The 25,791-nt window shown below is 46.3% G+C and overlaps 1 protein-coding gene across 1 annotated transcript in view; it reads left to right on the plus strand.

The window, feature by feature from the left end:
* LOC143806202 (class I histocompatibility antigen, F10 alpha chain-like) overlaps positions 1-25,586 on the plus strand; it is a 42,726-nt gene extending 17,140 nt beyond the window's left edge. The window contains exons 6-8 of the mRNA XM_077286326.1: positions 22,805-22,834; positions 23,114-23,159; positions 24,755-25,586. Of these exons, the coding sequence (XP_077142441.1) occupies positions 22,805-22,834; positions 23,114-23,157 (74 nt within the window). The 3' untranslated portion in view covers positions 23,158-23,159; positions 24,755-25,586. The remainder of the gene's footprint in view (positions 1-22,804; positions 22,835-23,113; positions 23,160-24,754) is intronic.
* The last annotated feature ends 205 nt before the right edge of the window (positions 25,587-25,791 follow it).

The raw sequence follows: 25,791 nt of genomic DNA on the forward strand, positions 1-25,791 counted from the left end.
AAAATAACCTCCACACCGACTCATGGTGTGGAGGGGCAAATCTGCAACCCCAGAGCTTCCAACTAGCTGGAATATTTCATGATGACAAGCTGGACAAAAGAGACATAACTTAAACTGAACAAAAGGTCATAGGCAGGGAAACACCCAAAAACTATCAGAACTTATCTTAAGCTGAAATGGACTGGCCAACAGAGAACTTCCAGGAAAGTACTGAATCCACAGGAAGGAACATTGACAGCTGGCATCCACTACAGCCCAAAGCCCAGTTAAATAACAAAGCCAGGGAACCGATTAGTGAAAGCAGCTGCTAAGTTCCACTTGAAACCACCAGAGGGAGCCCAAGAGCAGAACTCCCAAAAATACCATTTGCAACCACAGGATGGAGCCCAAGAACGGAACTCACAACAGTACCCCCCCCTTGAGGAGGGGTCACCGAACCCTCACCAGAGCCCCCAGGCCGATCGGGACGAGCCAAATGAAAAGAACGTACCAAATCGGCAGCATGAACATCGGAGGCAAAAACCCAAGAGTTTTCCTCCTGGCCATAACCCTTCCACTTGACCAGATACTGAAGTTTCCGCCTTGAAAGACGAGAATCCAAAATCTTCTCCACCACATACTCCAGCTCCCCCCCAACCAACACTGGAGCAGGAGGGTCAACGGAGGGAACCACGGGCACCACATATCTCCGCAACAAAGATCTATGGAACACATTATGAATGGAAAAAGAAGCTGGAAGGGCCAAACGAAAAGACACCGGATTGATAATTTCCGAAATCCTATAAGGACCAATAAAACGAGGTTTGAACTTAGGGGAAGAGACCTTCATAGGAACATGACGAGAAGACCATCAGACCAAATCCCCAACCCGATGCCGGGGACCAACGCACCGACGGCGGTTAGCAAAACGTTGAGCCTTTTCCTGAGACAATGTCAAATTGTCCACCACATGAGTCCAAATCCGCTGCAACCTGTCCACCACAGAATCTACCCCAGGACAGTCCGAAGGCTCAACCTGCCCTGAAGAAAAGCGAGGATGAAAACCAAAATTACAAAAAAAAAGGAGAAACCAAGGTAGCAGAACTAGCCCGATTATTAAGGGCAAACTCGGCCAACGGCAAGAAGGTAACCCAATCATCCTGATCAGCCGACACAGAGCATCTCAAATAGGTTTCCAAGGTCTGATTGGTTCGCTCCGTCTGTCCATTTGTCTGAGGGTGAAACGCCGAAGAAAAAGACAAATTAATGCCCATTCTACCACAAAAGGACCGCCAAAACCTAGAAACAAACTGGGTACCTCTGTCAGACACAATATTCTCCGGAATACCATGCAAACGAACCACATGCTGGAAAAACAAAGGAACCGAATCAGAGGAGGAAGGCAACTTAGGCAAAGGTACCAAATGGACCATTTTATAAAACCGGTCACAAACCACCCAGATGACAGACATCATCTGAGAAACAGGAAGATCAGAAATAAAATCCATGGAAATATGCGTCCAGGGCCTCTCAGGGATAGGCAAAGGCAAAAGCAACCCACTAGCACGAGAACAGCAGGGCTTAGCCCGGGCACAAATCCCACAGGACTGCACGAAGGAACACACATCCCGTGACAAAGAAGGCCACCAAAAGGACCTGTCAACCAAATCTCTGGTACCAAAGATCCCAGGATGACCAGCCAACACTGAACAATGAATCTCAGAAATCACCTTACTAGTCCATCTATCAGGAACAAACAATTTCCCCACAGGACAGCGGTCGGGTCTATCAGCCTGAAACTCCCGAAGCACCCGCCGTAAATCAGGGGAGATAACAGAAAGAATCACCCCCTCCTTGAGAATACCAGCCGGCTCACGGACTCCAGGAGAATCAGGCAAAAAACTCCTAGACAGGGCATCAGCCTTCACATTCTTAGATCCCGGAAGATACGAGACCACAAAATCAAAACGGGAGAAAAACAAAGACCACCGAGCCTGTCTAGGATTCAACCGCTTGGCTGATTCAAGGTAAATCAGATTCTCATGATCGGTCAAGACCACAACACGATGCTTGGCTCCCTCAAGCCAATGTTGGCACTCCTCGAATGCCCACTTCATAGCCAACAACTCCCGATTGCCGACATCATAATTACGCTCAGCAGGCGAAAACTTTCTGGAGAAGAAAGCACACGGTTTCAACACAGAGCCATCAGAACTTCTCTGAGACAGAACAGCTCCTGACCCAATCTCAGAAGCGTCAACCTCAACCTGAAAAGGGAGAGAGACATCTGGCTGACGCAACACAGGGGCAGAAGTAAAACGACGCTTAAGCTCCTGAAAGGCCTCAACAGCCGCAGAGGACCAATTCACCACATCTGCACCTTTCTTGGTCAAATCGGTCAGAGGTTTAACCACAGTAGAAAAATTAGCAATGAAGCGGCGATAAAAATTAGCAAAGCCCAAAAACTTCTGAAGACTCTTCACAGATGTGGGCTGCGTCCAATCATAAATAGCCTGGACCTTAACAGGGTCCATTTCAATAGCCGAGGGAGAAAAAATGAACCCCAGAAAAGAAACCTTCTGAACTCCAAAAAGGCACTTAGACCCCTTCACAAACAGTGTATTAGCACAAAGAATCTGAAATACCATCCTGACCTGCTTCACATGAGACTCCCAATCATCGGAAAAAAACAAAATATCGTCCAAATATACAATCATAAATTTATCCAGATACTCCCGAAAAATATCATGCTTAAAGGACTGAAACACAGATGGAGCATTATAGAGCCCGAAAGGCATCACAAGATATTCAAAATGGCCTTCGGGCGTATTAAATGCTGTTTTCCATTCATCACCCTGTTTGATGCGGACCATACGCCCCTCGAAGGTCAATCTTGGTAAAACAGCTAGCCCCTTTAATCCGAGCAAACAAATCAGAGAGCAAAGGCAAAGGGTACTGGAATTTGACCGTGATCTTATTGAGAAGGCGATAATCTATACAGGGCCTCAAGGAGCCATCCTTCTTGGCAACAAAAAAGAATCCAGCTCCCAACGGTGACGAAGACGGGCGAATATGCCCCTTCTCCAAGGACTCCTTTACATAAGTCCGCATAGCGGCATGCTCTGGCACAGACAGATTGAAAAGTCGACCCTTAGGGAACTTACAGCCAGGAATCAAATTAATAGCGCAATCACAGTCCCTATGAGGAGGCAGAGGACTGGATTTAGGCTCCTCAAATATATCCTGGAAATCCGACAAAAACTCAGGAACTTCAGAAGAAGGGGACGAGGAAATTGACATCAGAGGAATGTCACTATGTATCCCCTGACAACCCCAACTAGTCACAGACATAGATTTCCAATCCAGTACTGGATTATGTACCTGTAACCATGGAAACCCCAGCACAACCACATCATGCAAATTATGCAACACCAAAAAACGAATATTTTCCTGATGTGCTGGAGCCATGTTCATGGCTAACTGTGTCCAGTACTGAGGTTTATTCTTGGCCAATGGCATAGCATCAATCCCCCTCAAGGGAATAGGACTCTGCAAAGGCTCCAAGGAAAAACCACAGCGCTTGGCAAATTCTAGGTCCATTAAGTTCAGGGCAGCGCCAGAATCCACAAATGCCATTACAGAAAAGGACGACAATGAGCAATTCAGGGTAATAGACAAGAGAAATTTAGGCTGTACAGTACTGATGGTAACCGAACTAGCAACCCTCATAGTTCGCTTCGGGCAATCAGAGATAGCATGAGTAGCGTCACCACAGTAAAAACACAGCCCATTCTGACGACGGAACTCCTGCCGTTCTGCTCTCGTCAAAACTCTATCACATTGCATAGGCTCAGAACTCTGCCCAGAGGACACCGCCATATGGTGCACAACCTTACGTTCACGTAGGCGCCGATCAATCTGAATGGCCAGAGACATTGATTCGTTCAAACCAGCAGGCGTGGGAAACCCCACCATAACATCTTTAGGAGCTTCAGAAAGACCCTTTCTGAAAATAGCCGCCAGGGCATCCTCATTCCATTTTGTAAGCACAGACCACTTTCTAAATTTCTGACAATATATCTCTGCCGCTTCCTGACCCTGACACAGAGCCAGCAAAATTTTTTCTGCCTGATCCACAGAATTGGGTTCGTCATAAAGCAATCCAAGTGCTTGAAAAAATGAATCTACAATGAGCAATGCAGGATTCCCTGGCTCAAGGGAGAATGCCCAATCCTGCGGGTCACCACGCAGCAGAGAAATAACAATCTTCACCTGCTGAATGGGGTCACCAGAGGAACGGGGTCTCAGAGCAAAAAACAATCTGCAATTATTTTTAAAATTGAAAAACCTAGATCTATCCCCAGAAAACAAATCAGGGATAAGAATTCTAGGCTCAGAAACAGGAGTTTGAACAACATAGTCTTGGATACTCTGTACCCTTGCAGCGAGATGATCAACACGCGCAGACAGACCCTGAACCTCCATATCAGTACCAAGCTCCTGCACCATCCAAAAATCAAGGGGAAAAAAAAAGACGAAACAAGCAACAAGAAAAAAAAAACTATGACTCAGAACTTTCTCTTCCCTCTTTTGAGATGCATTTAACACTTTGTGGGCCAGCTGTACTGTTATGACCTGGTGGTTACGGAGTGGTACTGAGATGACCTGGTGGGTAAAACCAATCATGGACAAGCTCAGAGGAGGTGGCAGCTCGACAGTAATCACCTATATGACCTAGTGATTACGGAGCAGCACTGAAATGACATAGTGGGTAAAACAAATAATGTACTAGCTCTGAGGAGGTGGTAACTTTACTGACCGCAATCCCTACTCCTAACACCAACACTAGAAATAGCCATGGAGCGTTCCTATCTCTGCCTAGACGCCTCTTCACAGCCTAAGAACTAGCTACCCCTGAAGATGGAAACGGAAAACTATCTCGCCTCAGAGAAACCCCCAAAGGAAAGATAGCCCCCCACAAATATTGACGGTGAGTGAAGAGGGAAATGACAAACTCAGAAATGAAACTAGATTTTAGCAAAGTAGGCCACTACTATCTAAATAGACAGAGAAAGAAAAGGCTACTGTGCGGTCAGTATAAAAACTAAATGTCCATGCAGAGTTTACAAAAATAACCTCCACACCGACTCATGGTGTGGAGGGGCAAATCTGCAACCCCAGAGCTTCCAACTAGCCGGAATATTTCATGATGACAAGCTGTACAAAAGAGACATAACTTAAACTGAACAAAAGGTCATAGGCAGGGAAACACCCAAAAACTATCAGAACTTATCTTAAGCTGAAATGGACTGGCCAACAGAGAACTTCCAGGAAAGGACTGAATCCACAGGAAGGAACATTGACAGCTGGCATCCACTACAGCCCAAAGCCCAGTTAAATAACAAAGCCAGGGAACCGATTAGTGAAAGCAGCTGCTAAGTTCCACTTGAAACCACCAGAGGGAGCCCAAGAGCAGAACTCCCAAAAATACCATTTGCAACCACAGGATGGAGCCCAAGAACGGAACTCACAACACCCGCCACCTCGTCCTGTAGACTTCCCTGAGCAGACAATGGCTGACTGTCATCAAGGCTTCCCTCGTCCTCGGCTGCAGACGCCTGCTCCTTTATGTGCGTCAAACTTTGCATCAGCAGACGCATTAGGGGGATGCTCATGCTTATTATGGCGTTGTCTGCACTAACCAGCCGTGTGCATTCCTCAAAACACTGAAGGACTTGACACAGGTCTTGTAGCTTCGACCACTGCACAGCTGATAACTCCATGTCTGCCATCCAACTGCCTGCCCGCGTATGTGTATCCTCCCACAAATACATAACAGCACGCCTCTGTTCGCACAGTCTATGAAGCATGTGCAGTGTGGAGTTCCATCTTGTTGCAACGTCGATGATTAGGCGATGCTGAGGAAGGTTCAAAGACCGCTGATGGTTCTGCATACGGCTGGAGTGTACGGGCGAACGGCGGATGTGAGAGCAAAGTCTGCGCACTTTCAGCAGCAGGTCGGGTAACCCCGGATAACTTTTCAGGAAGCACTGCACCACCAGGTTTAAGGTGTGAGCCAGGCAAGGAATGTGTTTCAGTTGTGAAAGGGCTATGGCAGCCATAAAATTCCTTCCGTTATCACTCACTACCCTGCCTGCCTCAAGATGTACAGTGCCCAGCCATGACTGAGTTTCTTGCTGCAAGAACTCGGACAGAACTTCCGCGGTGTGTCTGTTGTTGCCCAAACACTTCATTGCTAATACAGCCTGCTGACGCTTGCCACTAGCTGTTCCATAATTGGACACCTCATGTGCAACAGTGGCAACTGCGGATGGAGTGGTCGTGCGACTGCGGTCTGTGGACGAGCTCTCTCTTCTGCTGGAGGACGAGGATGAGGAGGGGTGACGAACGCCTACAGCCAACTGTTTCCTAGACCATGGGCTAGGCAGAACTGTCCCAATATTACTGTCCCCTGTGGACCCTGCATCCACCACATTAACCCAGTGTGCCATGATGGAGACGTAACGCCCCTGGCCATGCCTACTGGTCCATGCATCTGTTGTCAGGTGCACCTTTCTACTCACAGATTGCCTGAGCGCATGGACAATGCGGTCTTTTACATGCTGGTGGAGGGCTGGGATGGCTTTTCTGGAAAAAAAGTGTCGACTGGGTAGCTCGTAGCGTGGTACAGCGTAGTCCATCAGGGCTTTGAAAGCTTCGCTTTCGTAGGGCATCATCTCTAACGAGATTAGTCTAGCAATGTGGGCGTTCAAACCCTGTGTACGCGGATGCGAGGATGAGTACTTCCTTTTCCTAACGAGAGTCTCATGTAGGGTGAGCTGGACTGGAGAGCTGCATAGGGTGGATCTAGCGGGGGTGCAGGTGGACATGGGTGACTGAGAGAGGGTTGGTGATGGTATTCTTGCTGTTGCCCTACATACAGTTTTTCCTACCACAAACCTGGTGATTCCCTGACTGCTTTGGCCTTGCGATGAAACCGCCACATTACCTGCAGGTGGTGTGGTAAACGGTGGGCTTACAGTGAGGGAAGGGATTGCACACTGAGCTACTTTAACTGGATGGCCACGCTGTCCTACAACTGGTTTTGTTTTTGCCACACGTTTTTGGCCAGATACACGCCTGCCAGATGGAACCTGTTGCGATGTTGATGCCTGCTGCGGCTCCTCCTCCTCCGCTTCAGAGCTACTGCCGCCTGCACCCTGTTCCCCCAATGGCAGCCAATCGGGGTCAACAACTGGGTCATCTATGACCTCCTCTTCTATGTCCTGTGCACCTTCCTCTGGGTCACCGTGTAAGCCGGTGCTATAGCGTTCGTGACGGGGCTCCATAGTCTCATCGGGGTCAGATTCTGGATCAGTACACTGCGAGGGCAATGTTCTGATCTGAGTCAAAGGAACAGCATAATAATCTGGCTGTGGCTGTGCATCTGTGCACTCCATGTCCGATTCATCTTGTAATGGGCATGGCCTGTTAACAATTTCCCTTTCTAACCCAGGCATGGTATGTGTAAAGAGCTCCATGGAGTAACCTGTTGTGTCGCCTGATTCATCCTTCACTGTTGTACTGGGTGAAGGACACAAGGAAGCGACTTGTTCCTGACCGGGAGCATCCACTGACGACGCACTGTTCTGACATTTGGCACTTTCCGAGGAGGAGGCGAAAGAGCTAGAGGCAGAGTCAGCAATGAAAGCCGATACTTGTTCCTCCTGCTCCAAAAGTGGTTTTCCTACTCCCAGAAAAGGGAGCCTTCGAGGCCTTGTGTAGCCAGACGATGACGCTGGCTCAACAACTCGAGACTTAGGGGCTATATTGCTTTTCCCACGACCACCTGATGCTCCACGACCACCACCACTACCATCATTACCAGCTGGCAATGAACGCCCACGGCCACGACCTCTTCCACCAGACTTCCTCATTCTTGGAAAAATGTTACCAAACTAACAACCGTTATGTGGTCCTGTAAAACCAGGTAGAAGGTGTACGTGAACTTGTTGTGAATGTAAATCTCCCTTTTTTATGTGTGGGAGAATGCAGGAAAAAATCAGGCCCACTGTATTACACTACACAGTTTGATTGGCAGAAAGAGGCTGGCAGATATGGCACTAACAGGACTGACGCAGATAAACACACTGGCAATAGAAATGTCCCTCTTTATGTGTGGGAGAATGCAGGGAAAAATCAGGCCCACTGTATTACACTACACAGTTTGATTGGCAGAAAGAGGCTGGCAGATATGACACTAACAGGACTGACGCAGATGCACACACTGGCAATAGAAATCTCCCTCTTTTTTTTATATGGGAGACAAGGGATTTAATCAGGCCCACTATATCACAGTATAGTTCCTGTGGCACAAAATGACTGACAGATACCACAGACAGCACTGGCACAGATGCACAGATTTGGCAAGATTATTCTCCCTTTATTTTAATTTTTTTTTGGGATATGGGAGACAAGTGATTTAATCAGGCCCACTGTTATACTGTAGGTTTTCTGTGGCAGAAAAAGAAAGACAGATGCCACACACAGGACTGGCACTGATGCAGATTTGCCAATCTTAATCTCCCACTTTTTTTTTTTTTCTGGGAGAATTGTGAAGAAATCAGGCCCATTGTTATACTGTAGGTTTTCTGTGGCAGAAAAACAAAGACAGATGCCACACACAGGACTGGCACTGATGCAGATTTGCCAATCTTAATCTCCCACTTGTTTTTTTTTCTGGGAGAATTGTGAAGAAATCAGGCCCACTGTTATACAGTAGGTTTTCTGTGGCAGAAGAACAAAGACAGATGCCACACACAGGACTGGCACTGATGCAGATTTGCCAATCTAAATCTCCCACGTTTTTTCTTTTTTTTCTGGGAGAATTGTGAAGAAATCAGGCCCACTGCTATACAGTAGGTTTTCTGTGGCAGAAAAAAAAAAAAAAAAAGATGCCACACACAGGACTGGCACTGATGCAGATTTGCCAATCTTAATCTCCCACTTGTTTTATTTTTTCTGGGAGAATTGTTAAGAAATCAGGCCCACTGTTATACAGTAGGTTTTCTGTGGCAGAAAAACAAAGACAGATGCCACACACAGGACTGGCACTGATGCAGATTTGCCAATCTTAATCTCCCACTTGTTTTTTTTTTTTCTGGGAGAATTGTGAAGAAATCAGGCCCAGTTATACAGTAGGTTTTCTGTGGCAGAAAAACAAAGACAGATGCCACACACAGGAATGGCACTGATGCAGATTTGCCAATCTTAATCTCCCACTTGTTTTTTTTTTTCTGGGAGAATTGTGAAGAAATCAAGCCCACTGTTATACAGTAGGTTTTCTGTGGCAGAAAATGAAAGACAGATGCCACACACAGGACTGGCACTGATGCAGATTTGCCAATCTTAATCTGCCCCTTTTTTTTTTTTTTCAGGGAGACTAGTGAATAAATCTGGGTCACTGTATTAGAGTATATTTTCTGTGGCAGAAAGTGGCTTGAAGAGATATAACAAAAAAAAAAAAAAAGGGACTGTACTACAATTACTATCTCCCTACAGTAATCTCAGAAAAGTATGGCAGGCAGCAATAAAAAGAACTGCTGCACACAAAAGTCAAAAGTGTGCTATGTGTTGTGGTCCTCCCCTGCTGTGCTTACGGGATAGTCCCCACAACTGTTGTGTCTGTTTCTCGTGTTCCCTCACAACAACTCGATTAGATGATGTTCTGCTAATCCTCCGTCCCTCCCGGTGTTATGGTAGGACGCACCCGTATGACGGGGAAGCCTGGAGTTCTTCCGGGACCCTAGAGTCGCCCCTCTCCCACAGCTGCCTCCGTTGTCTGCTTAGGTGATTTGTGTGAAACAGCCAACCTATAACTGGCTGTCCGGCCGTGGTTTGCAGTAGTACTTAGAGTCTCTTACTTGCTCGGCGTTCCGGTCACCGACTGTTTGCGCCTCAGAAGGATGTTGCCTCGGTCTAACAGCACGACTCCTACTGGTAATCTCCTTCTTGCTTTGATCTCGTTTCTCACTCAGCACAATATATCTCGCTTCTGATCCTTTCTTAGGGCACTGCCGCTATGCTGAGCAGGCACGGTCCCGTGACGTTCTTTCTTGTTGCCAGGCCTCTGTCAGGGTCCCAAACCTGACAGGGACCCTACCGAATCTTCCCCACAACACCCTCTGCCACAAGGTGTTGCCTGGTTCCAACCCAGTCAGCTTTCTGAACTAACTTCCTGCCTGACCCCCAGTTTACCCACACGGTGAGGAGTGGCCTAATAAATAGCACCCTTAGCTCCCCCTGGAGGCCCGACTTTGAAATGTATTGGTGTATGTGATACCTGGTCAGATGAACTCCTTCAGTGCCATCAGACGTACCATAGCCCCCCTTAGCGGCGGAGCCACAGTACTGCAACGACCAGGACTCTGGGGCGCTGCATATATATCCCCCATCCTGGAATATGTCTCCCATTCTGCGGCTATACTTGAATGCATAAAAAAATAAACAATTATACTCGCTTACCGTCCGCTCCAACGCCGCGGCCCACGTGGCGTCCTCTTCTGTAGCCGGCAGCTGACTTCAGAGTGCAAGCTACAGGAGCGCGTGACGCCAATGCCATGAGTCCCTAGTCATGTGCTTGCTAACGTCAGCTGCTGGCCTCTGATTGGCTGACAGTGTGTATTGCCAAGCACAAACCTGCCGGATCTCTGTGCCGTAATACACTTCAGCTGTATGTGCGTCCGAGAAAGCACATTTAGTTGAAGTTTGCGCTGGTATTAGTGGGCCCCTCACTCACACGGGCCCAGCTGCAGTTGTAGCCTCTGCGACAGGGGCCGTTAAGCTCCTGCCTCTGGGGAGCCCTATGTCATCTATGTAAAATAGGGGATGAAATGACCCACCCTTGATGCTTCTTTTGGACCTGTGCTAGTCTTTCAACGGGGCCTCCTTCCTTTGGCCCAGTGGGATCCACTGTCAAGAACAAGTGGAAAATCATCAGGAATTTACCAAGGTCCATCCCCTCCTTCTATTTGGTCAGGAGGATGGGTCTCAGTTTCCTGTCTCACCACAGACACCATAAATCTGCCCTTGAGATGGTCTGATTTTCAAACCAGCCAGTAGAGTACCTTAGTTGCCGCCCGTTTCTGTGAGGTTTACAGAATAGGCACAGAAGTCCTTGCCAAGCATTTTTACATTTCTCTGATCATGCATGTGTAGTTTCCTGGGTATGCTGCCGCCAGCGGGGACACATCTCTTCAGTTACCCGGGGATACAACAAATATAAGGTTTAACATCAGTCAGGGGTGGAGGCATTAGAGTCTTTTTACAGCAGTAAAGTGCTTTGCAGACCCTCAGGATCATTGTTCATATTTAACTGAAAAGGTTCAGACCCTAACTGGGGCTTAGCTCATGTGCAGGCGATACAATTCGTTTTTGCCATAGTTTTCGCAGTGTACTTCATCCATACTAACCATTTATTTTTCTCTGTGTACCCTTAATCTGATGCTTGTTTATCCTTGTACTTATTGTAATTTCATAAGAAAGGATTATCGGCCCTAATTCTTCTTGTATGTCTACCCAATTTCTAACGTTATCAGTAGTTTATGGCAGTCATCAGATTCCGTGCATTCTAGCTTTTTATAATGATCTTGAACCTCTGTTGTATCCCTGGATCCAGGTTCGTTCCCCCCACAATGTATTCAGTACCCATAATCTTTCCCCGTGGTCCATATGACATGTGTCCAACTCTTACACCAGACTAATCTTGGGTTTGATGTGGCCACATAACTTACATACTTATCTGCCCATGTGAGCTTCGCTGCATCTTCCCTTATTTCACAACTATCCTTTATCAGAAATCCACCTCTACTGTAGATGTCTCTCCCCAATGAAAGGTTATTGTTTTTTTACCAACATCACCATAAGCCCTTGGGTGTGGTATATATCTTCCTTGGAGAGAAAGTATTATCCCCAGAATAACTGCCACCTGTCTAAACCCCATCACCCTGTCTCTCTTTTTGTAGTTGGTTTCTTCACTGAGGTTGAGACGAGTCCTCTCTGTCATGGGTTTCGGATTATATTGTGACAGGGTGTGCGACAGAGCAAGGAGGGACAGCAGACCGATGAATAATCCAAGAGACCTTTATTGCAACTGAGAGAATATTCCGGCAAACAGTGATCAGGTTCTTCAACTTACAATAAGGCCGCAACAACATAACAAATCCAGGGCGACACCCGATAATCCGACTCCAGGGAAAACAAAACACTAGTTCATAGACAGGCACCAGGATCTGGCCGGACAGCAGATCCTAGCTCCTCACACCACACAGGTCGCAGAAGAATGATAGTATACCAATGGGCTTATTGTTCCACCCTCTAGGGATCAGCCCCTTGGATGGGCTCACACCCACCCTCAAACATTTGTTACCTGGAGCTGAAAGTACAAAAGAGGCTCCAAATGTCCAGTCCCACTGTCCCAGCCAGTCTGAGAAGCCCCCTGCAGAGAGCAACAAATGAACACAATGCCCCCCACCAGAAGCAGGGTAGGAAATGTTAATGAAGTATGGTCTATGAAATCAGGGCGGGGGTGGTACTCCGTTACAACCCCTTCCCCTCTCAGATTGTTTACAGACTAGTGACCTCAACAGGTTGCTTGTCAAGTACACTTAGACATGGCCAACATGACTTATGACTCATCCTGCCTGGACAATCCATCAGCATTTTGGTGTTGGCTCCCTCTTCTGTATTGTTTGGTGAAATTGTAGGGCTGAAGTGCCAGGCTCCACCGCAGTAAACGTCCATTGTCCCCAGAAACCCTATTCAGCCAAGTGAGCAGATTGTGGTCAGTAACCACAGTAAATTCTCGACCATACAGATATGGCCTCAGTTTTCTAAGGGCCCATACTACAGCCAGGCATTCCTTTTCTACAGTTGCATAGGCCACTTCTCGGTCCAGCAGTTTCCTGCTAAGGTAGGCAATGGGGTGCTCCTCCCCAGCTGCATTCACTTGGCTGAGAACAGCTCCCAGTCCATAAGAAGAGGCATCTGTCTGCACAATAAACCTCCTCTTGTAGTCCGGGGCAGCAAGAACAGGGTCACAGACGAGGGCGTTTTTCAGCAGGTTAAAAGCCTCGTCACATGCTGGAGTCCAGGTCACCACTCTGGGCATGGCTTTCTTTGTAAGGTCCGTAAGAAGTTTGGCCACAGTACTGAAATGAGAAACAAATTTCCTGTAATAGCAGTGCCCAAAAAAGCCATAACTTGTTTCTTGGTTTGGGGTACAGGCCATTCTCTGATAGCCTGTATTTTGGCAGGTTCAGGACGTAGTTTCCCTCCTCCTACCCTATGCCCCAGGTATTGTACTTCGCCCATCCCCAACTGGCACTTATCAGGTCAAATTGTTAGGCCAGCTGCATAAAGCCGGTTGAGAACAACAGCTACTTGACTCAAATGATCCTCCCATGTTTGACTAAATATAGCAATATCGTCCAAGTAGGCACAAGCAAAGTCGCCGCATCCCCACAGTATCTGGTCCACCATTCGCTGAAATGTGGCAGGGGCATTCTTCATACCGAACGGCATGTATAGGAATTCAAACAGACCATAGGGGGTTATAAAAGCTGATCTTTCTGTTCCTCCCTCCGTTAGAGGGATTTGCCAGTATCCCTTGCTGAGATCCAAGGTGGTGACATATTTTGCCCCAGCTAGTCGGTCTAGAAGTTCATCGATGCGGGGCATTGGGTAGGCATCGCTAATGGTATGGTCATTTAATCACCTGTAGTCCACGCAAAATCTAGTACTGCCATCTTTCTTGGGTACTAACACCACAGGAGAGGCCCAAGGACTTTGTGAGGCCTGAATTACCCCCAGCTGTAACATCTCCTCCAGCTCATGTTGCATGGTGCTTCTAACAGATTCTGGTACCCGGTAAGAAGCCTGCTGTATAGGGCGGATGCCCTGTGTGTCCCGTCTTTCCTCCAATTGCTCTGGGAGTCCCTCTCCAGTGCCATCTTGAAGGTTAGCTGCTTCCAAAGCCTCAATCAGCTGATCCTTGTACAGTCCTTTGTAACTGACCCCTAATTCACGGGCCTTTGTCTGTAGGTTCATCACAGTCCAGTTCCTGTATCTTGTTTGGTTCTGGTTCCATTTGTTGCTGGGCCGCTGATCTCCATTCCCTCTGCTCTGATCCCGCTGCTTGCCACCAGTTTGTGACGGGGTATGCGACAGAGCAAGGAGTGACAGCAGACCGATGAATAATCCAAGAGACCTTTATTGCAACTGAGAGAATATTCCGGCAAACAGTGATCAGGTTCTTCAACTTACAATAAGGCCGCAACAACATAACAAATCCAGGGCGACACCCGATAATCCGACTCCAGGGAAAACAAAACACTAGTTCATAGACAGGCACCAGGATCTGGCCGGACAGCAGATCCTAGCTCCTCACACCACACAGGTCGCAGAAGAATGATAGTATACCAATGGGCTTATTGTTCCACCCTCTAGGGATCAGCCCCTTGGATGGGCTCACACCCACCCTCAAACATTTGTTACCTGGAGCTGAAAGTACAAAAGAGGCTCCAAATGTCCAGTCCCACTGTCCCAGCCAGTCTGAGAAGCCCCCTGCAGAGAGCAACAAATGAACACAATGCCCCCCACCAGAAGCAGGGTAGGAAATGTTAATGAAGTATGGTCTATGAAATCAGGGCGGGGGTGGTACTCCGTTACAACCCCTTCCCCTCTCAGATTGTTTACAGACTAGTGACCTCAACAGGTTGCTTGTCAAGTACACTTAGACATGGCCAACATGACTTATGACTCATCCTGCCTGGACAATCCATCAGCATTTTGGTGTTGGCTCCCTCTTCTGTATTGTTTGGTGAAATTGTAGGGCTGAAGTGCCAGGCTCCACCGCAGTAAACGTCCATTGTCCCCAGAAACCCTATTCAGCCAAGTGAGCAGATTGTGGTCAGTAACCACAGTAAATTCTCGACCATACAGATATGGCCTCAGTTTTCTAAGGGCCCATACTACAGCCAGGCATTCCTTTTCTACAGTTGCATAGGCCACTTCTCGGTCCAGCAGTTTCCTGCTAAGGTAGGCAATGGGGTGCTCCTCCCCAGCTGCATTCACTTGGCTGAGAACAGCTCCCAGTCCATAAGAAGAGGCATCTGTCTGCACAATAAACCTCCTCTTGTAGTCCGGGGCAGCAAGAACAGGGTCACAGACGAGGGCGTTTTTCAGCAGGTTAAAAGCCTCGTCACATGCTGGAGTCCAGGTCACCACTCTGGGCATGGCTTTCTTTGTAAGGTCCGTAAGAAGTTTGGCCACAGTACTGAAATGAGAAACAAATTTCCTGTAATAGCAGTGCCCAAAAAAGCCATAACTTGTTTCTTGGTTTGGGGTACAGGCCATTCTCTGATAGCCTGTATTTTGGCAGGTTCAGGACGTAGTTTCCCTCCTCCTACCCTATGCCCCAGGTATTGTACTTCGCCCATCCCCAACTGGCACTTATCAGGTCAAATTGTTAGGCCAGCTGCATAAAGCCGGTTGAGAACAACAGCTACTTGACTCAAATGATCCTCCCATGTTTGACTAAATATAGCAATATCGTCCAAGTAGGCACAAGCAAAGTCGCCGCATCCCCACAGTATCTGGTCCACCATTCGCTGAAATGTGGCAGGGGCATTCTTCATACCGAACGGCATGTATAGGAATTCAAACAGACCATAGGGGGTTATAAAAGCTGATCTTTCTGTTCCTCCCTCCGTTAGAGGGATTTGCCAGTATCCCTTGCTGAGATCCAAGGTGGTGACATATTTTGCCCCAGCTAGTCGGTCTAGAAGTTCATCGATGCGGGGCATTGGGTAGGCATCGCTAATGGTATGGTCATTTAATCACCTGTAGTCCACGCAAAATCTAGTACTGCCATCTTTCTTGGGTACTAACACCACAGGAGAGGCCCAAGGACTTTGTGAGGCCTGAATTACCCCCAGCTGTAACATCTCCTCCAGCTCATGTTGCATGGTGCTTCTAACAGATTCTGGTACCCGGTAAGAAGCCTGCTGTATAGGGCGGATGCCCTGTGTGTCCCGTCTTTCCTCCAATTGCTCTGGGAGTCCCTCTCCAGTGCCATCTTGAAGGTTAGCTGCTTCCAAAGCCTCAATCAGCTGATCCTTGTACAGTCCTTTGTAACTGACCCCTAATTCACGGGCCTTTGTCTGTAGGTTCATCACAGTCCAGTTCCTGTATCTTGTTTGGTTCTGGTTCCATTTGTTGCTGGGCCGCTGATCTCCATTCCCTCTGCTCTGATCCCGCTGCTTGCCACCAGTTTGTGACGGGGTATGCGACAGAGCAAGGAGTGACAGCAGACCGATGAATAATCCAAGAGACCTTTATTGCAACTGAGAGAATATTCCGGCAAACAGTGATCAGGTTCTTCAACTTACAATAAGGCCGCAACAACATAACAAATCCAGGGCGACACCCGATAATCCGACTCCAGGGAAAACAAAACACTAGTTCATAGACAGGCACCAGGATCTGGCCGGACAGCAGATCCTAGCTCCTCACACCACACAGGTCGCAGAAGAATGATAGTATACCAATGGGCTTATTGTTCCACCCTCTAGGGATCAGCCCCTTGGATGGGCTCACACCCACCCTCAAACATTTGTTACCTGGAGCTGAAAGTACAAAAGAGGCTCCAAATGTCCAGTCCCACTGTCCCAGCCAGTCTGAGAAGCCCCCTGCAGAGAGCAACAAATGAACACAATGCCCCCCACCAGAAGCAGGGTAGGAAATGTTAATGAAGTATGGTCTATGAAATCAGGGCGGGGGTGGTACTCCGTTACAACCCCTTCCCCTCTCAGATTGTTTACAGACTAGTGACCTCAACAGGTTGCTTGTCAAGTACACTTAGACATGGCCAACATGACTTATGACTCATCCTGCCTGGACAATCCATCAGCATTTTGGTGTTGGCTCCCTCTTCTGTATTGTTTGGTGAAATTGTAGGGCTGAAGTGCCAGGCTACACCGCAGTAAACGTCCATTGTCCCCAGAAACCCTATTCAGCCAAGTGAGCAGATTGTGGTCAGTAACCACAGTAAATTCTCGACCATACAGATATGGCCTCAGTTTTCTAAGGGCCCATACTACAGCCAGGCATTCCTTTTCTACAGTTGCATAGGCCACTTCTCGGTCCAGCAGTTTCCTGCTAAGGTAGGCAATGGGGTGCTCCTCCCCAGCTGCATTCACTTGGCTGAGAACAGCTCCCAGTCCATAAGAAGAGGCATCTGTCTGCACAATAAACCTCCTCTTGTAGTCCGGGGCAGCAAGAACAGGGTCACAGACGAGGGCGTTTTTCAGCAGGTTAAAAGCCTCGTCACATGCTGGAGTCCAGGTCACCACTCTGGGCATGGCTTTCTTTGTAAGGTCCGTAAGAAGTTTGGCCACAGTACTGAAATGAGAAACAAATTTCCTGTAATAGCAGTGCCCAAAAAAGCCATAACTTGTTTCTTGGTTTGGGGTACAGGCCATTCTCTGATAGCCTGTATTTTGGCAGGTTCAGGACGTAGTTTCCCTCCTCCTACCCTATGCCCCAGGTATTGTACTTCGCCCATCCCCAACTGGCACTTATCAGGTCAAATTGTTAGGCCAGCTGCATAAAGCCGGTTGAGAACAACAGCTACTTGACTCAAATGATCCTCCCATGTTTGACTAAATATAGCAATATCGTCCAAGTAGGCACAAGCAAAGTCGCCGCATCCCCACAGTATCTGGTCCACCATTCGCTGAAATGTGGCAGGGGCATTCTTCATACCGAACGGCATGTATAGGAATTCAAACAGACCATAGGGGGTTATAAAAGCTGATCTTTCTGTTCCTCCCTCCGTTAGAGGGATTTGCCAGTATCCCTTGCTGAGATCCAAGGTGGTGACATATTTTGCCCCAGCTAGTCGGTCTAGAAGTTCATCGATGCGGGGCATTGGGTAGGCATCGCTAATGGTATGGTCATTTAATCACCTGTAGTCCACGCAAAATCTAGTACTGCCATCTTTCTTGGGTACTAACACCACAGGAGAGGCCCAAGGACTTTGTGAGGCCTGAATTACCCCCAGCTGTAACATCTCCTCCAGCTCATGTTGCATGGTGCTTCTAACAGATTCTGGTACCCGGTAAGAAGCCTGCTGTATAGGGCGGATGCCCTGTGTGTCCCGTCTTTCCTCCAATTGCTCTGGGAGTCCCTCTCCAGTGCCATCTTGAAGGTTAGCTGCTTCCAAAGCCTCAATCAGCTGATCCTTGTACAGTCCTTTGTAACTGACCCCTAATTCACGGGCCTTTGTCTGTAGGTTCATCACAGTCCAGTTCCTGTATCTTGTTTGGTTCTGGTTCCATTTGTTGCTGGGCCGCTGATCTCCATTCCCTCTGCTCTGATCCCGCTGCTTGCCACCAGTTTGTGACGGGGTATGCGACAGAGCAAGGAGTGACAGCAGACCGATGAATAATCCAAGAGACCTTTATTGCAACTGAGAGAATATTCCGGCAAACAGTGATCAGGTTCTTTAACTTACAATAAGGCCGCAACAAAATAACAAATCCAGGGCGACACCTGATAATCCGACTCCAGGGAAAACAAAACACTAGTTCATAGACAGGCACCAGGATCTGGCCGGAGCAGCAGATCCTAGCTCCTCACACCACACAGGTCCCAGAAGAATGATAGTATATCAATGGGCTTATTGTTCCACCCTCTAGGGATCAGCCCCTTGGATGGGTGGAGGGGCTCACACCCACCCTCAAACATTTGTTACCTGGAGCTGAAAGTACAAAAGAGGCTCCAAATGTCCAGTCCCACTGTCCCAGCCAGTCTGAGAAGCCCCCTGCAGAGAGCAACAAATGAACACAATGCCCCCCACCAGAAGCAGGGTAGGAAATGTTAATGAAGTATGGTCTGTGAAATTAGGGCTTGGGTGGTACTCCGTTACATATATTTCCTAGTTTCCAGAACTAGTCCTAATTCCTTCCTCAGGATAAGCTTACTCATGAACTTATCGTGCACGCGGGGTTATTTATTCCTGCACTCTTCTCACACAGACAATGGATTGACCCTGGTTCCCAGAACTAGTCCTGTTCCCTCCTCCGAATAAGATACTTTCTTGCTCTAGCTTCCAAAGATACTCTTATGTGCTTGCTTATGTAAAGAGAACAAGTATATTTTTTGTCTACCTTGGTTCTGATGAAACCATCCTCAGTTCTAGAACCCATCACCCTCCCAGTGTCCAGAGAGACTGGCCTCGTTTTATGGCAATTCAGCCAGAGGTCTTAGAATAAGGAGCCTTTGGCACCCCGTGCACGGTGTCACCCTCAGCCCTGAAGGGCGGGAGAGATCTTGGGTTTGAAGGACCAAGCTGTAAGAACAATTATCTCCCAAATCACGGTATCATCTGGAACAAGATAGTTTCTATTCTTTATTCTTACCTTGCAGCAATTAGACAAAGCATTGGTCATAAGCATGGTCTGACCTTTTTTTGCACCGTCAGACCTTTTATACTCTTACAATATGATGGATAATTCCTTATTGGTCCAAAATCTATATGCTTAAGCAATTTTCTCGAAATTCAGTAAACTTAGAGTTGCTCATATTGAAGACGTCCTCCTCACATATTTCAGCCGTTATCTAACAGGCACAGAGCTCTATCTCACAGGTGCAGATAAGCCCATTATTGCACAAGGTCGCAAAACATTCTTTTGTCCCTGATATGAGAACATATATTGGAAATATATTTTACTATAACATTTAACTCTTGATTTCCCCAACACATATGAGTTTCTGGTGTATATAATGTTTTGATCAGTTTTTATTGCTCTTTAGGGGAAGGTGAAAAATAGCAATTCTGGCATTTTGATTTATTTTATCTTCACTCTGTTTGCTTTATGGGTTAATTAATTTTTTACATTTTGACAGTTTGGACATTTACAGATGAGGTAGCACCAAATCTATTTATTTATTTTGAATGTCTTTATTTTCTCATAGGGAAAAAAAAGGGATGATTCAAAATTGTATTTATTTTATTTCTTAAATATTTCTTTTATTACATTTTTACAGATTTTTTTTTTTATTTCCTACATATGACTTGAACTGACTTCGGTTTTGCATTATATAGTGAACATAGCAATCAGCTCTTGAGCCCTCGCCATACATCTGCACCCAACCTCTGATGGAGGAATATGTCACAGGTCAATAATGGTCTGCAGTAAGCTGATGAGCTCCCCCTAGTGGTGGCTGCTTACAAGCCGAATGTTGCCGCTAACAGCAACGGCGAAAACAAGCTCCGATCGTTCTTGCTTAACCATTTAGATGCCACTATCAATTACTAATTGCAGCATTTATAAGTGTTGGTTGTAATCATGTAGTGCCAATGCAATGTTGTGGCACCTATGAACCAACTGAATGTATCCGTCACTGTAATCTTTGGTTTCCTGTAAAGTCCAGCCTGTGGCCGGCCTGCATAAGATGTCAGTTTCACAATATGCTGCAACACTGAGGAATTACAGTACATAGAATAAGCAATCAGACAATGTCAGGGTCAAGTCCCCAAAGGGAACTAAAAAATAAATTACAAAAAATCTAATTAAAAAAGAAAAAATAATAATATATACAGTAGATAGATGTATTAACCCTCCCCTTCAAGCCTCTTGCTGTACAGGTCCTTCTCAAAAAATTAGCATATAGTGTTAAATTTCATTATTTACCATAATGTAATGATTACAATTAAACTTTCATATATTATAGATTCATTATCCACCAACTGAAATTTGTCAGGTCTTTTATTGTTTTAATACTGATGATTTTGGCATACAACTCCTGATAACCCAAAAAACCTGTCTCAATAAATTAGCATATTTCACCCGTCCAATCAAATAAAAGTGTTTTTTAATAACAAACAAAAAAACCATCAAATAATAATGTTCAGTTATGCACTCAATACTTGGTCGGGAATCCTTTGGCAGAAATGACTGCTTCAATGCAGCGTGGCATGGAGGCAATCAGCCTGTGACACTGCTGAGATGTTATGGAGGCCCAGGATGCTTCAATAGCGGCCTTAAGCTCATCCAGAGTGATGGGTCTTGCGTCTCTCAACTTTCTCTTCACAGTATCCCACAGATTCTCTATGGGGTTCAGGTCAGGAGAGTTGGCAGGCCAATTGAGCACAGTAATACCATGGTCAGTAAACCATTTACCAGTGGTTTTGGCACTGTGAGCAGGTGCCAGGTCGTGCTGAAAAATGAAGTCTTCATCTCCATAAAGCATTTCAGCCGATGGAAGCATGAAGTGCTCCAAAATCTCCTGATAGCTAGCTGCATTGACCCTGCCCTTGATGAAACACAGTGGACCAACACCAGCAGCTGACATGGCACCCCACACCATCACTGACTGTGGGTACTTGACACTGGACTTCAGGCATTTTGGCATTTCCTTCTCCCCAGTCTTCCTCCAGACTCTGGCACCTTGATTTCCGAATGACATGCAAAATTTGCTTTCATCAGAAAAAAGTACTTGGGACCACTTAGCAACAGTCCAGTGCTGCTTCTCTGTAGCCCAGGTCAGGCGCTTCTGCCACTGTTTATGGTTCAAAAGTGGCTTTACCTGGGGAATGCGGCACCTGTAGCCCATTTCCTGCACACGCCTGTGCACGGTGGCTCTGGATGTTTCCACACCAGACTCAGTCCACTGCTTCCTCAGGTTCCCCAAGGTCTGGAATCGGTCCTTCTCCACAATCTTCCTCAGGGTCCGGTCACCTCTTCTCGTTGTACAGCGTTTTCTGCCACATTGTTTCCTTCCAACAGACTTACCATTGAGGTGCCTTGATACAGCACTCTGGGAACAGCCTATTTGTTGAGAAATTTCTTTCTGGGTCTTACCCTCTTGCTTGAGGGTGTCAATGATGGCCTTCTTGACATCTGTCAGGTCGCTAGTCTTACCCATGATGGGGGTTTTGAGTAATGAACCAGGCAGGGAGTTTTTAAAAGCCTCAGGTATCTTTTGCATGTGTTTAGAGTTAATTAGTTGATTCAGAAGATTAGGGTAATAGGTCGTTTAGAGAACCTTTTCTTGATATGCTAATTTATTGAGACAGGTTTTTTGGGTTATCAGGAGTTGTATGCCAAAATCATCAGTATTAAAACAATAAAAGACCTGACAAATTTCAGTTGGTGGATAATGAATCTATAATATATGAAAGTTTAATTGTAATCATTACATTATGGTAAATAATGAAATTTAACACTATATGCTAATTTTTTGAGAAGGACCTGTATATTAAATGTTCAAAAAAAATTGAAACTCCAAAATTGGCAATTTTTGTGGCTGCATATCCCTCCATAACTGCAATAAAAGTCAATGAAAACATTGTTCAAACCAAAAACCACGGCTCATCAGGCAAAAACCGAGCCCTCACCAAGCTACAGTGACAGAAAAATAAAAGAGTTATGGGTCTCAGAAAAGTTGAACGAAAAACTTGAAAACGCAAAACAAAAAAACAAAAAAAAATGCTCAGTCATATAAAGGCTAAAAATAATTTTTATTCACTGGACTATTCCTTTAACCTTTTGGATTGCTGCTGCCTCTGGTGGAGAAATGTAGTATTACATGGCTCCTCTGTTGTCCTATATGAGCACACAGGTACAGGAGGGATCCCTGGGGCTCTCCGGGTGCACCGTACATTTTGGGACAATTATCCCATCATAAGAACAGGAAGGGCCCATTATTCGTGTTTGTGGAGGGAGTTTTCTGTTCCTAATTCTATTTCCTCTTATTTCAGAAAATAAGAGGCGTTACACGGCGGCCAACGGTGAGTATACTGGGACTTGTCACTACTTGTGATATTTAATAAGGAGACATAGGTATCGGCCATAAATCTGGGGGTGGAGGGGGTAGCAATTTTTTTTTTGATCTCTAAAGAGTTGTCTGTGTGTCCTGAATGATTCCTCTGCTGACGCTTGTGGCTTACAAAGGGCTGCAGGCTTCCATGGCGACCTCCTCATCTCTCCTCATCCCTGGGCATTCATGTGACCATGGCACTAGTTGTGTCCTGTGTGTATATAGTATTAACCCTTTTGTCTTTTCGCAGCTTCGGACGTCTCCTCAGGCTCCAATACATCAGTCACTGCCTGAGTGTGAGTATCGGTGATTATTATCTCAGCAGGGAAACTGTTGTCATTACACTTACCTTCCCTAGCAGGTGGCGGACACATCGCCTGGTGAGGACCCGCCGCTGTTTCTGTTGTGACGCTGTTGAGGTCCCGTCAGCTGCTTTTGATTGGTTTCTGATTGGTGAAATTTAAACCTTTTTACGTCTTTATGACCGGGCGATTTTTCATTTTTGTACTGTTTTTTTCCTCCCCTTCTTCCGAGAGTCATATTTTTTTATTTTTCCATCCATTTAACTATTTTTGTGAGACGAGTTATAGTTTTGTGCAATCCCATTACTTTTATCACTTAGGCTATGTGCACACGTTCAGGATTTCTTGCAGAAATTTCCTGAGCAAAACAGGACATTTTCTGCAAGAAATCCGCATCGTTTTTCTCTCGTTTTACCGCTTTTTTGGTGCGTTTTTTTAGCGGATTTTTCCAGAGGTTCCCAATGCAATAATATAGCGGGAAATCCGCAAAAAATCCGCAAAATTAATGAACGTGCTGCGTTTTTTACCGCCATGCATTTTTTTCGTGGAAAAAAACGCATCATGTGCACAAAATTTGCGGAATGCATTCTAAATGATGGGATGCATAATGTATGCATTTTTATAGCGAAAAAACGCTAAAAAAACACGAAAAATCTGCAACGTGTGCACACAGCCTTATGTGCTGAAAAACGGGAAGAAATTCCAACAGCGCTGAAATGGTGAAAAATAGCAATTGCACCATAAGGATTTTTTTCTGCTTGCCAGTTTATGGCATTGATTGTGCACCATAAGTGACCCGGATTTCTCAGGTCGGCACGATTAAGGCGATGATACCTTGTATCTTGTACGGAGAAGGGTTTATATTTATCTTTTAGGTTTGTGCCACATTTTGTGAGATCTGCAGCTTTTTTCTCCTTCTCGTGGTCGGACTGGTGTCAGGACGGTGTTGTATTTTTTGTGGCAAGCTGTAGGTTTTCTTGGTTCCATTTCATTGTACATACGATGATTGGATCATTTTCTGTTTTTCTTTTGAGGGATCAGCGCGGTTTCAAAAATAAAGGAAATTTTGCTGTTTTTCCTTTATGGCGTTTACTGTAGGGGTTGAACGTCCATATACAGGGGGGTCAGGAGAGAAATCTGTATGGCCGCCTGCAGTCAGTCTGCGTTTTCCGATTTACCAATATTTTCCAGATCTCTGCTTCTCACCACTGGCAGACCGTGCAGCTCACACAGGCAGAACGCCGCCATCACACGGCTGCAATTACCGAGATCAGGATGAGATTTATAAATGCAGACAATTAATGTTTCCAATCACAGCAGCAAGCTGAGATCCTACATAGTGGGGAATTAAAATACAAAAGTATACAAGAGCCTGAGACTAGAAAATCATCGCTGCTTTCTTCCAGGAACGACGTCACTTTTGTGTATAGCTGCGTGTCACATATCGCAGATTAGTACTCAAGTACTGGCCTCCACCATGAATGCAGGGGAGGCGCTGTTTCTAGGAGAACGCAGATTAATTTTTTTCTTATATCACACAATTTGCGCATCTTTTGTGATTTCCTGTTACCATTTTTTTGTCATTTTAGATGAAGAAGAGAAATGTTTAAGAAGTTTCCCCGAAATAATTTGGAGATGACATTTTTCCAGTCCTATATTTCACACATTGTTATTTATTATAAATCTGGGATGTAGAGGTATAAGGGGTGTACAGGGACCGTGTGATGTTCCGCAACTTTCTCTCATGTATTTATGTATGCCTTGAATATATAATTGTTTTAATATGTTTGCTCTGTTATTTATGCAGTATTACTAGGGAAAGTGAAGTGCTTCAGTAGTGCCACTAGATGGGGCATTATAGTGTACATACTATGGGATGGGAGTTCTATATAGTAAATAGTTAATATAGGAGGGGCCACTGTGGGATAAGACAGAGAGCTTCCTCCTTGAGAGAGCCTGGGAGCTGAACAGCTCAAGAGGGCCTGAGTGCCCAGATAGTCTCGAAGGGCTTAATGCTTGGGACTGCAGTGACCACGTAACATTAAGAGGGAAGCCCAGCCATCCAGGGCCAGTTGGTCAGAACAGCAGCAGTGACAGCGTTAGTAAGGGTTGAAGCTGCAGAAGAAGTCACAGCAGTAACGAAGGGCAGGTCGCTCACCATGTGGCAGATCATTGCATGCGCTGATGCCCTCAGATCCATTGCGAAACGGCTGAGGGAACACCCAAGCGCAGAGAGTCTGGAAAGTGAGGACGCTGAGGAACCATATGATACGGTCCATCCCGGGCACGTGCTGTGTGGCAAGGAGGAAAGTACAGGGAAAGAGGAAGAAACGTGTAATGTTGAATCTGATGTTGAGACTGTTATGAAAATGGATATGCTGCGAGAACATGAAAGTAAATTTTTGCCTTTAAAGTTTGAAACGGACTCTGTGTTTTTAAATGGAACAACAGCAGTAGTGAAACTTCAGCCAGCCCGAGGAACCCCGATGGTACAGAAGGTGAAGTGCAAGGTAGGCTGCAGTGGGGACACTATTTTCATGTGAAGGGAGACCAGGGCACTCTAACGCAATATGCTCTCGGCCATGACTGCGGCCCTGTCTCTGCCCCTCACAGAGGGCGCTGCAGT

The sequence above is a fragment of the Ranitomeya variabilis genome, chromosome 2 (genome assembly GCF_051348905.1).
Source record: "Ranitomeya variabilis isolate aRanVar5 chromosome 2, aRanVar5.hap1, whole genome shotgun sequence".
NCBI lineage: Eukaryota > Metazoa > Chordata > Amphibia > Anura > Dendrobatidae > Ranitomeya > Ranitomeya variabilis.